The sequence below is a fragment of the Saccostrea cucullata genome, unplaced genomic scaffold, assembly GCF_032062105.1.
Source record: "Saccostrea cucullata isolate Sc308-1 unplaced genomic scaffold, CSIRO_AGI_Scuc_v1 ctg702, whole genome shotgun sequence".
In the NCBI taxonomy this organism is placed as follows: Eukaryota; Metazoa; Mollusca; class Bivalvia; order Ostreida; family Ostreidae; genus Saccostrea; species Saccostrea cuccullata.
Genome location: NW_026920084.1, coordinates 57,011 through 71,798, shown reverse-complemented (window position 1 = coordinate 71,798; position 14,788 = coordinate 57,011). Strand labels below are relative to the sequence as shown.

General features: G+C 35.4%; 1 protein-coding gene across 1 annotated transcript; it reads left to right on the top strand.

The window, feature by feature from the left end:
* LOC134243023 (non-structural maintenance of chromosomes element 1 homolog) lies at window positions 1-10,359 on the top strand. The gene is made up of 8 exons (XM_062725236.1): window positions 1-122; window positions 288-424; window positions 1,461-1,600; window positions 5,935-6,012; window positions 6,561-6,710; window positions 6,895-7,008; window positions 7,131-7,281; window positions 9,364-10,359. Exons 2-8 carry the CDS (start codon window positions 304-306, stop codon window positions 9,426-9,428), a joined length of 819 nt encoding a protein of 272 aa, XP_062581220.1. The 5' UTR covers window positions 1-122; window positions 288-303; the 3' UTR covers window positions 9,429-10,359.
* The last annotated feature ends 4,429 nt before the right edge of the window (window positions 10,360-14,788 follow it).

The window sequence follows — 14,788 nt, the reverse complement described above, 5'->3', positions numbered from 1 at the left end:
AAATTTGGTTTGTTAATTTTAATAAATTAACAGATGCTAACATCAGTGAGCTTTTTTTGGAGATTATAATTTTGTGTTTGACAAAAGAGCGGGAAAGAATGCAATTCAGTTGAAGACCCTAGGTAGGCCTATTTATAAAAGATGTGTATGCCGATTAGTATCATTTAGTAATCTAATGAATAGGCCTACTATTTTTATATATAAAGAAGTAATTAAACGTGTGATGTTCGTCATTTTTTTAATTATCTCGAATTTCCTCGATTTTATTCTCTCTTCTTATTTTTCAGTTTTTCACGTTACACGATGTCACAACTCCAGTTAAATGATGGACATCGTCTGTTTTTACAGTCATTTATGTCTAGAGGAATTCTAAATGCTAAAGAAGTTAAACAGCTGTTCAAGATATGCTGCCTGAAATACAATAGTAAATGGAGTTTTTGTTCCTTCATTCATGAAAAAAACACTTCTTACCAGTTTTAGTCCATTATGCCCTTATGGGCCTTTATGGCACTTAAAATATCAGTCATTTTAAAGCCAAGATATTTTTTAAATAAACAAAGCTCATTTAGCGGACATAAGAAAAGTTTTATACCTGTTACCAGTAGATAAGAATATCTTCAAGTAAGCATTGATGAAACATCTAATATTGCCTTACATATCGATTGGGGTAGACTTTACTTTACTTGTCCCCAGATCCGCAAGATCCTCAAGATTTCGTTTAAACGTCTTAGTCCTTGCATACCATTCGAGAAATTAGGGTTAGTGACTCATTCTTTTAGATATGTTAAGAAATCAATTTTTTCTGTAATTTTTTGAAGGTCATAATTCAGCTTCAACGGCATTTCGTTGGTTTGTTTACATGGAAGAACCCCTAAGTCCGAAAGAAATGACACTAAGCATGCACCGCACGTGCTTCGTTCAGAATATTCTTTGTCGATTTTTTCCATAATTAAACAGATATTTATTATTCTTTTCAGAGAATGAGGTTAAAGAATTCATTTAGAAATTAAGTTTTAAACTAAACTTTTAGCCGTAGATTTCGATCTTGGGGTTAAGAAGACCAAAAACTTCGCATTTTTAATTTTTTCGATTGCTCACGCGATCTCATATATACTGAAGTTGCCTTCAGCGAACCCACGTTTTAGCGCGCTTTTCTGGGGACCGATAAGGTAAAGTTCCATCAATTGTAATGTTCATTTTCATTCCATGTGTTGGCAGTGTTGGATTTTGTCGGGTTTGCTACATATTGCAACAAAATTGCACCAAGGGCATATTCTGACACAGATTATTCTAACTATGCAAGCCAACTTGAATCTAGATCTAACTCATTATGTGTCAAGTTTACTCCATGTTGACTTTTTGATATTTATATTATGCATTTAATTATTATTCTCAAATGACTCCTGATGGGAAGATTCTCTTAGATTTGTGTATTCATAATATTCATTTTCATTTCACAGTACCATATCCAGAAAATGAGAAAGAAGCTCAAGGCCCACTACTGGAGTTTGTAAGAACTGTAAATCACCACATAGGGCCTCTACACATGCAGATACGCAAGGGCATCAGTGAAGATGATGGGACGAGTTCATATGGATTGGTAATCTCATAGACTAGTAAAAAAGGATGAAAAATAGCTCAATTCTATTACAGAAAGAAATGCTTTTTTACACCTTAAGAAAGTACATGTATGTTTTACTAAGAATTAAAAAATTGGTATTTTACTGCTTAGGCATGGTGAATAGATATGATATCTATAATAGGTACCATTATCACTACCGTAATTTACGGAATATAGGTCGATACTTTTTTTCTCAGAACTGCTGGGGTCGCCCAATATTCAGAATTCGACCTATTTAAGGCTCAAGTTTACGAAAAGTACTCCCAAATCAGTTAAATTTACGTCAATTTTAAAGCAAATCTGTGCCCCTTTTGTAAATTTTTTGATTATTTTTCGCAAAAAAATTAATGCCCTGGTAAACAGTAAAATATTTATTCTGAAACTTTCTTACAAAATAAATTCCATAAAATATTCGTTGATGACAAAGGAAAAAAAAACATTGCTTCATCTGTTAAATAATTCCTCAACGTATTATCCATTAACATCATGCGGTATCCATCTTATGAAGTTAGGAAGTCGCGATCGTGTACTAAAAGTAAAACCGCAACCGTATCAAAATTTAAAATACAGAAATTTTTCATGATCACAACTAGTGTTTTTACCATTTATTAGTAGCGATAAATTGAAATAGTATATTAAATATTTTTTATTGTCTTATGTTTATTTAAATGTAAAATGAGTGAAATAATTTGCCATTATTAAAAGCTTCGTATACAAGAAGTACATTGAATTACCGGTGTACAAAGATTGGCTTCTAAAAGAATTTTAATTGTCTGAGAGATAAAGGGATTTACACTGTACGCAAAGGTGTTAACACCTGTGTTGGTGTAAATGCTGGGCATGATTAAGAAACCCAAGTGCCATTATAGGGTATTAGTGTTACACATCATTGAACAAACAAAGCCGTGAAATTCATGTTGACAGTCAAATTGTGAATGAACTCTCAATTAAAGTTATAAATTAAACTTATAAAGTGTTAATATGATTTCAATTCTTTACTGTTGCTTGATATGTACATTTAATGGTCATTTGCGTGTTATAGCCAATCCCTGGAGAAGAAAAATAAGAATGGCGAACATCGAAGTAATTGTCGTCCACCGGTAAATAATGTCTGAATAAAATTTATTAGGAATGTGTCCAAGTTGTTCTGAAATTGGTATTGCTATTCTTTGGTCTCGGGTATTTCCCGAATTATAGCTGTAAAATAATAACGTATTTACGTGTTATTTATGCCTCTGATTTAACAACAGTGTGAAACTATGGAGGCATTGAACAAGCAAGTTGGAGAAAAATAAGTAATAACATAATTCAAAGAAGTTTTAAATACATTTTTTAAAAAACTTGATCTAAATGCTGTACTCATTAAAATACCTGTTTATTTTCTTGATACGTTCATGTGAATAACCCCGGTAATTTTAGGGGTTTACCTGTTCTGATACGTTGTATCTGTGTAAGAATCTTTAGAAAATGGGAAAAAAGCCTCGTCCTTTATAGTAAGTTTGTCCTATCTTAGGATTTTTCAAAAATTAAGGCTGAAAATGAGCCTTTTGACCTATATACCCCATCGGCCTATAATCCCCAAATTACGGTATTTTCAATTTTTATGGCTTTGAGAGAGCTGTACAGTTTTTTTGACAATTTTTTAGGTCACCTGAGTAAACTCAGGTGACCTATTGCTATCCGTTTTCGTCCGTCGTCGTGCGTCGTCCGTCGTCCATCGTGTGTTAACATTTGAACATTTTCAGCTTCTTCTCTGCAACCACTGCACCAATTTCAACCAAATTTGGCACAAAGCATCTATGGCTAAAGGGGAACAAAAATTGTGAATTTCATGATCCCTGCCCCCCTGGGGCCTGAGGGGTGGGGCCAAAACCACTAAAATTAATGCAATCTTTAAAAATCTTCTTCTTTACTCCTGGACATCAAGCAGTCAAACTGTTTGCATGATTGTAATCAGCAATGAGTCCTCTACCAAAATTGTGAAATTCATGGCCCTGGGGTCAGGGGTTCTAGTGCTAGGGCGGGGCTAAATAAGTATATAGTGAAAATGCATTATTCCTTTGAAAATCTTCTTCTCTGCTCCTGGGTATTAAATAAACCAACTAAGTACATAGTTATGATGAGCAATAGTGCCTCTACCAAAATTGTGAAATTTATGCCCCCAGGGTCAGGGGTTCTGGTGTTAGGGTGGGGCTCTATTGATTATATATAGTGAAAATACATGAATTCTTTGAAAATCTTCTTCTCTGCTCCTGGGTATTAAATAAACTAACCAAGTACATAGTTATGATGAGCAATAGTGCCTCTACCAAAATTGTGAAATTTATGGCCCCAGGGTCAGGGGTTCTGGTGTTAGGGTGGGGCTCTATTGATTATATATAGTGAAAATACATGAATTCTTTGAAAATCTTCTTCTCTGCTCCTGGGTATTAAATAAACTAACCAAGTACATAGTTATGATGAGCAAGAGTGTCTCAGCCAAAATTGTGAATTTTATGGCCCCAGGGTCAAGGATTCTGGTGTTGGGGGGGGCTCTATTGATTATAAATTGAAAATACATGAATTCTTTGAAAATCTTCTTCTCTGCTCCTAGGTATTAAATAAACTAACTGAGTGCCAAGAGTGCCTCAACAAAAATTGTGAATTTTATGGTCCCAGGGTCAGGGGTTCTGGTGTTAGGGCGGGGCTCTATAGATTATATAGTAAAAATACATGAATTCTTTGAAAATCTTCTTCTCTGCTCCTAGGTATTAAATAAACTAACTAAGTGTATAGTTATGTTGAGCAAGAGTGCTTTTACCAAAATTGTGAATTTTATGGCCCCAGGGTCAAGGGTTCTGGTGTGTGTAGGGGGGGGGGCTCTATTGATTATATAGTGAAAATACATTAATTCTTTGAAAATCTTCTCTGCTCTTAGGTATTAAATAAACTAACTAAGTGCATAGTTATGATGAGCAAGAGTGCCTCAACCAAAATTGTGAATTTTATGGCCCCAGGGTCAAGGGTTCTGGTGTTGAAGGGGGGGGGGGGGGGGGGGAGGGGCTCTATTGATTATATAGTGAAAATTCATGAATTCTTTGAAAACCTTCTTCTCTGCTCCTAGGTTTTAAATAAACTAACTAAGTGCATTGTTATGATGAGCAAGAGTGCCTCAACCAAAATTGTAAATTTTATGGTCCCAGGGTCAGGGGTTCTGGTGTTGAGGAGGGGGGGGGGGGGCTCTATAGATTATATAGTAAAAATACATGAATTCTTTGAAAATCTTCTTCTCTGCTCCTAGGTATTAAATAAACTAACTAAGTGTATAGTTATGATGAGCAAGAGTGCTTTTACCTAAATTGTGAATTTTATGGTCCCAGGGTCAGGGGTTCTGGTGTTAAGGCAGGGCTAGTTTGATTATATATTGAAAATACATGAATTCTTTGAAAATCTTCTTCTCTGCTCCTAGGAATTAAATAAACTAACTAAGTACATAGTTATGATGAGCAAGAATGCCTCTTCTAAAATTATGAATTTTATGGCCCCAGGGTCAGGGGTTCTGATGTTAGGGCGGGGCTCTATTGATTATATAGTGAAAATACATTAAATCTTTGAAAATTTTCTTCTCTGTCTCTGGGTATGAAGCAGATGAACTACCTATATAGTCATGATGAGCAAGGGCCCTAATCTTGCAGAATTGTGAATTTCAAGGACCCTGGGTCAGGGGTGGGGGAGGGGGGGGGGGCTCTACTTATATACTGAAAATGAATTAATTGTTTGAAATCTGCTCCTTTGTATTTATAAAACATTTATTTATTTTTTGATAGGCAATTTTAAGAGTGCCTTTTTAAAATTTGTGCAATGTGTGGACCTAGGGTCAGGGGTTTATGTCACAGTGTTAGGGGCACTACTCATTATTGCTGAATATTACTGATTAGTTGGAATGCATTTTTGTTCCCCTACCCTGCGTATGGGTATTTAGTAACCAAGCTAAGCAACTGCTAAGTGTACTGTTATGATGATCAATGGTGCCTCTTTCAAAATTGTGAATGCCATATATCATCTGGCTTAAGTTAAAACATGAATCAAATTCAATAACTGGAAAATTGTTGCATAATGCTCAGGTGACCTATAAGGCCCGTGGGCCTCTTGTTTCTTTTATCTGTCATCTTTCATTTGTTTTCACATTTAGCTTAATTGAAAGAACAGTGTTTAATATTACACTAAAATTTATAAAATACTTAATATTCAAATTCTTTTTTACATTATTAAAATGCAGAAGATTAAATAGATAATTTTTTCTCTCTCAAAAAATAAGATTTATTTATATTCAGGTCTGTACAACAGAGTCAGCAATAACAAAGTTGGCATCAGACTATACACCTAGTGAACTAGAATTCTTTAAGAAACTGGTAAGTATAGTGTTCATCAATAAGAGTAAATCAAAAATTGAAAAAAAAATTGCTGTAACATATAACACAGTGACATCAATCTCATCTAATATTATCAAGCAATTTTTGCTTATTTATTTACATTTATCATATCTGGAGTCAAATTAAGAATATAGCCACTAATATCTGCAGTGAACTTGACATACAGAATGGATTTTCTTTTCTGTAGCCCAAAAATGGGGAGGGGGGTCTTATTTCACATTGAACTTATGCAGTTTTGTTTCATTCATGTTTAGCTTCTCTGTTTATCACTGTATGTGCAGATACATGAAAAATTTTAACTGGCTACAAAATCTTGATCCATATTATTTTTGCCAATGCTCTGCAATCTTACCAATCTGCTATCTTGTTTTAAAACTTGACAAATTAAATCCATACAAATGCATGTAATCACTCACTTCTTGGATGATGGAAATAAATTCTTCCCTTGAATCCTTTGTGTTTTAATCAATACTGAGTTTTATAAACAAACATGTTTAACACAATACCTTGTCAAATTTTGTCTTTAGATTGAAATTATTGTGGCATCTGAAGATGCAGAAGTAGGGTCAACAGAAGCCTTAAATCTAGTCAGTCGTCTGGAAAATGTCAAAAAGCTCTCCAAAGATGATGCTGAGGACCTGCTTTCTCGACTGGAAACAAATAAATGGATAAAAATGGTTTGTTTTGATTATGGTTCAAAGTGTACACAGTTTACTATAAGCATTTGATTGTATTCTTGTTGATATTTTTACAGTATTAATTTGCCCTTTAACAGTCATCATGAGTAAAAAGAAAATTTAAATTGAGTTTAAATTGGGCTTCTCAAGGAGATTGTAGCCACAAATAATATATTAATTTCAGTCCCGGGGAAAGATAAGTCTAGCCACCAGATCCCTTCTTGAACTGGACCGGTATATAGAACAGATGTACGAGGACGTGGAGAAGTGCAATATTTGTAAGAAACTCTGTCTGAAGGTGAGTCTGCAAAAATATTAAACTGAAGATTTTGTATTCTGTGAAATGTTGTTGCCTAGAAAACTTAATAAACTTTTCATTTTCTTAAAAAATTCTTATAAAATTTTTCTTTCATATTTTAGGGACAAACCTGTCCATTCTGTGGTACAAAACTTCATTTCCACTGTTCAAGCAAGTTGTTTGAGAGAGAAGAAAATCCTAAATGTCCCAAACAGAGCTGTAAAAAACCCTGGCCACATGAAATCAGAAGGACCCCCAGGAGTCCAAGAAAAGGTTTTAAAAAGATATTCAGTTAAATTAAGATTTCAAAATAAATATGTAACTAATTATAAACCTGTCTTAAAATGGTATGTATAATGGTATGGTGTTTTTGTCCATACATCAGTCTGTCAGTCTGTCCATTTGTTAGCTTTAAATATCACTGATTTTTTTTCCAGTGGTATAGGAGGAGTTGAGAATAAGAGATGGGTACCCTTCAATATTATAGAAAGAATGGCAGTGTTCATGTTTTGCTATGGGAAACCCAAAATATGTGTTGAATCAAAAAGTATAATAGGAGGTGCACAATGGCATTATGGAACAAAAAATCTATAAAAGTCCCATTAAATTTTATTCAGTGGTATAAGAGGAGTTGCTGATAAGAGATGGGTACCCCAAAGCATAATAGGTGGACGGACGCACAGACAGAGGGGCATCCCAATTACTATTTACTCTCCCACTTTTCAATGGGGGGGGGGGGGGGGGGATAATGGGACGTTACGGCTTTTTTTGGCAAAAACCAGTCTGGATTCATAGACCTAGAATCACCAAACCTTAGTCAATTTCTACATCTTACATAAATGTCACTGTGACCTTAAATTTAATTCCTTTAAACCAACTTTAAATGATGACAATTTTTAGGTCACCTGAGTCACTCAGGTGACCTATTGCTATCCGTTTTCATCCGTCGTCGTCGGTCATGTGTTAACATTTGAACATTTTCAACTTCCTCTCTGAAACCGCTCAGCCAATTTCAACCAAATTTGGTATACAGCATCTGTGGGTGAAGACTCATTAGAGGAACAAAAATTGTGAATTTAGTGGTCCCTGCCCCCCTGGGGCCTGGGGGATGGGGCCAAAACCACTAAAATTAATGAAATCTTTAAAAATCTTCTTCTGTACTCCTGGACATCAAGCAGTCAAACTGTTGGTATGAATGTAATGAGCATTGAGTCCTCTACCAAAATTATGAAATTTATGGCCCCAGGGTCAGGGGTTCTAGTGCTAGGGCGGGGCTATATAGATTATATAGTAAAAATGCATTAATTCTTAAAAAATCTTCTTCTCTGCTCCTGGGTATTGAATAAACTAACAAGTACATAGTTATGATGAGTAAGAGTGCATCTTTCAAAATTGTGAATGTTATGGCCCCAGGGTTGGGGGTTCTGGTGTTAGGGCGGGGCTCTATTGATTATATAGTGAAAATGCATTAATTCCTTGAAAATCTTCTTCTCTGCTCCTGGGTATTAAATAAACTAACTTAGTATATAGTTATAATGAGCAAGAGTGCTTCAACCAAATTAGTGAATTTCGTGGCCCCTGTGTCAGGGGTTTTGTCATTTGGTGTAAAGGGGGGGGGGCTCTTTTGATTACACAGTGAAAATACATTAAATCTTTGATAATCTTTTCCTTTGCTCCAGGGTATTATGTCAATGATCTAAGTTTATATATTTATGATGAAAAAAAGGTGCACGTAGCAAAATGGTTTATTTCAAGCCCCCTTGGTCAGAAGTATTGGGGGGGGGGGGGGGTTACATATTCTGAAAATAAATTAGTGATTCACCATTTATGAAGAAATAAAATTTATGATAAAATTTCCAAAATTTTGAATTAAGTGGCCCCAGGGTCAGTGGTTCCTTTGGGGTGGGGTGCCGAACCAAATTGAATTGTTCGAAAGTTGTTACATGATACTTAGGTGACCTATAAGGCCCGTGGGCCTCTTGTTACCGATGCAGACACTTTTCACTTTGCAGACACCCTATTAAAAAATGTTTTGCCAAGAAAATACACATTATCTGATGATATAATGTGTTTAGTGGAAGAATTTTATGTTAATCATTTCTGATAGAACATATCTGACCAAGAAGGTGTCAATAAGGAACTTGCCATAGAAATATACCCTCTTATTTGCAATTGATAATATCAATCATATTAAAATTCTTCTTGATTGTTGCTAACCTTTATTTTAAAATGAATTTTGTATAAAGATATTGAAACTTATCCAAAAAAAATTTCGAAATACAAATGTATTTCGGTTAATCTGTGTTCTACTTCCCATGTTTTACTGTTATACAATTTTCTTTTTTCCCATTCCAGAAGAGGTTTTGTACTCAAGAACACCAGAAAAGAGCCAAAGAAAAAGAAAAGCTGATACAAGTTGAAAATTGAAATGGTTCATGGCTCGTGCATTTTGATTGCAGACACATTGTGTAATGATAAACTTTGGAGGCAGCAGTTGATAGTTTTGATATCTGATGAACTTTGGTTTTAGTGCTGTTCTTTTACTCTGGTTAACTTTTACTTTGTGAAATGTCATTTTGCAATTAACTGTTGGTATCTCTTTGAGTGATTATAAACCATGCAAAATCAGAGATTGGAGAGGTTTCGCAGACCGAACATGTATGTGCATGGGAAAAGTTACTGAAGTCAGAAATACAAGTATGCTGTGTGTACTTGGAAATGCTTTAAATATTTATTCACTTACAATTTTATTTACATCATTATATTTCCATGATTTTATGCAACATTTTATAAAAAATAATTTGAACACTAAATATAATATTTTGCCATTAAAAACATGAAGATACCTTTACATGTATCAGTACTTACTCTAAATCTTGTAGAAAAATGCACACTTTAATTGAAATAAACAGAACATAAAATATATATGCTACAAGTTTGCTGTTATCATTTTCTCAAGTGTAATGTTTTAATGCACATATTTTACCTGCTACAAGTACACATATACTTTGGTTTGCAAAATCTCTCGATTAACTTTTTAATGATTATGAAATTTTTTAAACTCTTTAAATACCATTAATCCACTGAGAAGAGAATTTGATTGAAATAAACGAACAACTAAAGTAAAAAAAAAGTTGATGTATTCTTTTATCCAAATACTGTAGATCACTAAATTTTCGCAAAACCTTATTTTTGTGAGATTGTCATTGACTCTCTCTAAGCGAGATTAAATTTTCACAATTTGTGGTTGTTAATCTGTATCACCTTTAATAATACATATATATGCGAGAATCATGTCTTCGGGAGCACACTCTCGCATAATTTTGTGAAAATAAAGCTCTCACAAATAAATAGTGATTTACAGTACAAAAGTCATGTTTATTTACATGAAGGACATTGTCTTTCCATTCTATTACTGCTCCTTTAGATAGAAAATTACAAATTCAGAGCTTGAAAATGTACTCGATATAATTACAAAGGGGTATCGGTTTCACATAGGTCAGAGATCATGTGAGTTAATCTCCATGAAGCTTTTCTTTTCCAATGCAACTGAATAAAGGCCAACATCATGCCATGCTTAAAAGTATTGGAATGGGGAAATTTATTTGTTGTATAAAAGTTTAAAATATTGTCTTTTATGCATAACAAAAACTAGCGATACTCTGAGCATTGAGATTACTAAATGATACCCCACCTTCCATATGATTATAATGGCAAAGTCCATGTTTTGCTCTGGGAGACTGAAATAAGTGTCAGATCAAAAAGGAAAGTAGGAGGTGCACAATGGCATTATGTAATGAAGAATCTTTGAAAATATTAAATTTTATTCAGTGGTATAGAAGGAGTTGCGGAGAAGAGATAGGTACCCTTCAGTATTATAGAAAAAAATGGCATTGTCCATGTTTTACCATGGGCAACCCAAAATATGTGTCAGATCAAAATATCAAATAGAAGGTGCACAATGGCACTATGTAACAAAAAGATTCTTTGATGAAAGTTTCATTAAATTTCAGCGGAATAGGAGCTGCGGATAAGAGTTGGGTACATCAAAGCGTATCGGACGGACGGACGTACAGATGAACATCCCGATTACTATAGTACATACCCCCCCCCCCCCACTTTTCAATCCCAAGGGTATAATAATTAACAACAATAGTCTCACTGGCATGTGGACAATTACCTAAAATATCAAAGATTCATTTCGATATGCTTAAATCTAGTGACGATTCTTTACTCACGTCATATATACGTGACGCTTTTTAGCCAATGAACATATAAGAGTCACAAACATTTTTAGCTCACCTGAGCCAAAGGCTCAAGTGAGCTTTTCTGATCACATTTTGTCCGTCGTCCGTCCATCTGTGTGTCCGTCTGTAAACTTTTCACATTTTCGACTTCTCAAGAACCACTGGGCCAATTTTGACCAAACTTGGTACAAAGCATCCTTGGGTGAAGGGGAATTTAAACTGTTAAAATGAAGGGCCAAGTCCCATCACAAGGGGAGATAATCAAGATAAGAGAAAAATAGGGTGGGGTCATTAAAAAATCTTCTCTAGAACCACTGAGCCAGAAAAGCTTAAACTTATGTGGAAGCATCCTGGGGTAATGTAGATTCTAAATTGTTCAAATCATAACCCACTGTGGTAGGGCGGGGCGGCTATGGGGAATCAAAGTTTTACATAGAAATTTATAGGGAAAATGTTTAAAAATCTTCTCAAGAACCACTGGGCCAGAAAAGCTGAAACTTTTGTGGAAGCATTCTGGGGTAGTGCAGATTCTAAATTGTTCAAATCATGACATCTGGGGGTAGGGCGGGACCGCTATGGGGGATCAAAGTTTTACGTAGAAATATATAGGAATAATCTTTGAAAATCTTCTTCTCAAGAACCACTGGGCCAGAAGAGCTGAAACCTATGTGAAAGCATCCTGGGGTAGTATAGATTCTAAATTGTTCAAATCATGACCCCAAGGGGTAGGGCGGGGCTGCTATGGGGAATCAAAGTTTTACATAGAAATATATAGGAAAAATCTTTAAAAATCTTCTTCTCAAGAACCACTGGGCCAGAAGAGCTGAAACCTATGTGGGAGCATCTTGGGGTAGTATAGATTCTAAATTGTTCAAATCATGACCCCAAGGGGTAGGGTGGGGCCACCATGGGGAATCAAAGTTTTACAATGGGGAATCAAAGCATCCTGTGGTAGTGTACATTTCAAATTGTCTAAATTATATCAGTGGGGTAGGGTGGGGTCACAATATGTATTACAAAGGGGAAATCTGGTAAAGAACAGAATGGTCGAAGCTTCTCAGGTGAGCGATGTGGCCCATGGGCCTCTTGTTCTTACGAAAAATAACCCAATATCTAATTACTAGGGGATAATTTCTTAATAAGAAAAATGTCTAACATCAGGTGCCTGTAATATGAAGAGAAAAGGTTAAGATAACATCTAACCCCCACCCTTAAGTCCAAACTCCGGATAAGGAGCTTAAAATTATGATTAAAGTTGAGGGTACAATAGAATGACTAAAAGGACTAGTACCACCTATCCCAACTTATAAAGAAAACTAAAGGTACTGTGAGCAATGACCTTACTAAATGATACCCCCTCCTCCCATGTGAATATGATGGCATTGTACATGTTTTTCCTACGAGAAACCCAAAATATGAGTCGGATCAAAAAGCAAAATAGAAGTTGCACAATGGCAATATGTAATAAAGACTCTGTGAAAGTGTAATCAAATTTCATTCAATGGTATGAGATGAATTGCGGATAAGAGATGGGTACCCCAAAGCGTAACAGACGGACGGACATCCCGATGACTATATATCCTCCCGTTTTTCTAGCGGGTGTATAACAAGATGGCTGTAGATAGAACAATTATTTTGTGGAATGCAGTACTCCCAACCTCCATCTTAAGGATTGCATTGAGATCGACAGCAACCAAAAAGAGAAAGAGCAGAAAAGACCCGTTGAAGATCGGTCGAGAAAGAAACTAGAAGTATCTTGAGCACTGAGCTCACTTAATGTTACAATGTTACACCCCCACCCCCGCCTCCCATATGATTATAATAGCAAAGACCATTTTTTGTTCTGGGAGACCCTAAATAAATGTCGGATCAAAAAGTAAAATAGAAAGTGCACAATGGCATTATGTAATAAAGAATCTTTTAAATTTTATTCAGTGGTATAGGAGGAGTTGCGGATAAGAGATGGGTACCCTTTAATATTATTGAAAAAATGGCAGTGTCCATGTTTTGCCATGGGAAACTCGAAATATGTGTCGGATCAAAAAGTAAAATAGGGGGTGCGCAATGGCACTATGTAACAAAGAAATCTGTGCAAGTCCCATTTAATTAATTTCATTTGGTGGTATAGGAGGAGTTGCGGATAAGAGACAGGTACCCGAAAGCGTAACAGACGGACGGCATTCCGATCAATATATACCCTCCCGCTTTTAAGCGGGAGGTATAACCGTTACTTCTGATGCGGAATAAATTGTTAGTAATATTTAATTTTTGCGATCTCTTAAATGCCCAAATTAAATCCTTGGCAAAATTCCTACTTAAACGTTATATACATGCAAGATATTTTATACCAATGTTTATATTGCATGAGTTTTAGGGGCTTAAACTAGGAAAAAACTGCTCACTTATATCAAACTTTTACAGAAAATTAGAGAAGTCAATCGGAGGAATTGTGTTAATTTTTGGTAAAGTCCTTACCTTGTCACAACAACAACAAAGTTAGCATAAATTTTTTTGTTATATTTTTTACTACACAAACACGGGGAATATATCATACCTAGATGACACTAATGAGGTGGCGTAGTTTTGAATCCCGTTGTAAATTAAAGAAGCCGAATGATGCTAAGATCATTAGTTTAAATACATGTACAATTCATACATTTTTAGAGAATTTAAAACTTTGAGCCTTATGTCGACATCTTCATAATTATAAAAATCCCATCATAAAACTAGAGGCACTGTGAGCAATGAGCTCACTAAATGATACCCCCGCCTCCCATATGAATATAATGGCAGAGTCCATGTTTTGCTACGGGAAACCCAAAATATGTGTCAGATCAAAAAGTGAAATAGGAGGTGCACAATGGCAATATGAATTAAAAATAATCTGAGAGTCTCATTAAATTTCATTCAGTGGTATAAGGAGTTGCGGATAAGGATGGACATCCCGATTACTATATACCCTCCCGCGTTTCAAGTGTGTGTGTGTGTGTGTGTGTGTGTGGGGGGGGGGGGTTATAACTAGAGGTACTGTGAGCAGCAATAAGCTCCCATTAATGATACCCCTCGCCTCCCTTATGGTTATAATGGCAAAGTGTGGTTTGCTCTGGGAAACCCAAAATAGGTGTCAGATCCAAAGGTAAAATAGGAGGTGCACAATGTAATGTAATCATGAATCTGTGGAAGTATAATTAAATTGTATTCAGTGATACAGGAGGAGTTGCGGATAAGAGATAGGTACCCTTCAATATTATAGAAAGAATGGCAGTGTCCAAGTTTTGCTCTAGAAAACCAAAAATATGTGTAGGATCAAAAAGTAACTGAATAGGAGGTGTACAATGGCACTATATAACAAAGATTCTTGAAAGTCTTATTAAATTCCATTCAGGGATAAAAGAGGAGTTGCGGATAAGAGTTGGGTACCACAAAGCGTAACTGACGGTCGGACAGACATCAAGATCACTTTATATACGCTCCCATTTTTCCAGGTATAAAGATACGTTCTTCCATCAAGTTTTGCCATTACCTCAGACTAA

Coding starts and splice junctions, on each gene's coding strand:
- LOC134243023 (XM_062725236.1), top strand. CDS start 304: ATGTCACAACTCCAGTTAAATGATGGACATCGTCTGTTTTTACAGTCA. Junction 1,601..5,934: donor GGACGAGTTCATATGGATTG/GTAATCTCATAG, acceptor ATTTATATTCAG/GTCTGTACAACAGAGTCAGC. Junction 6,013..6,560: donor TAGAATTCTTTAAGAAACTG/GTAAGTATAGTG, acceptor TTTTGTCTTTAG/ATTGAAATTATTGTGGCATC.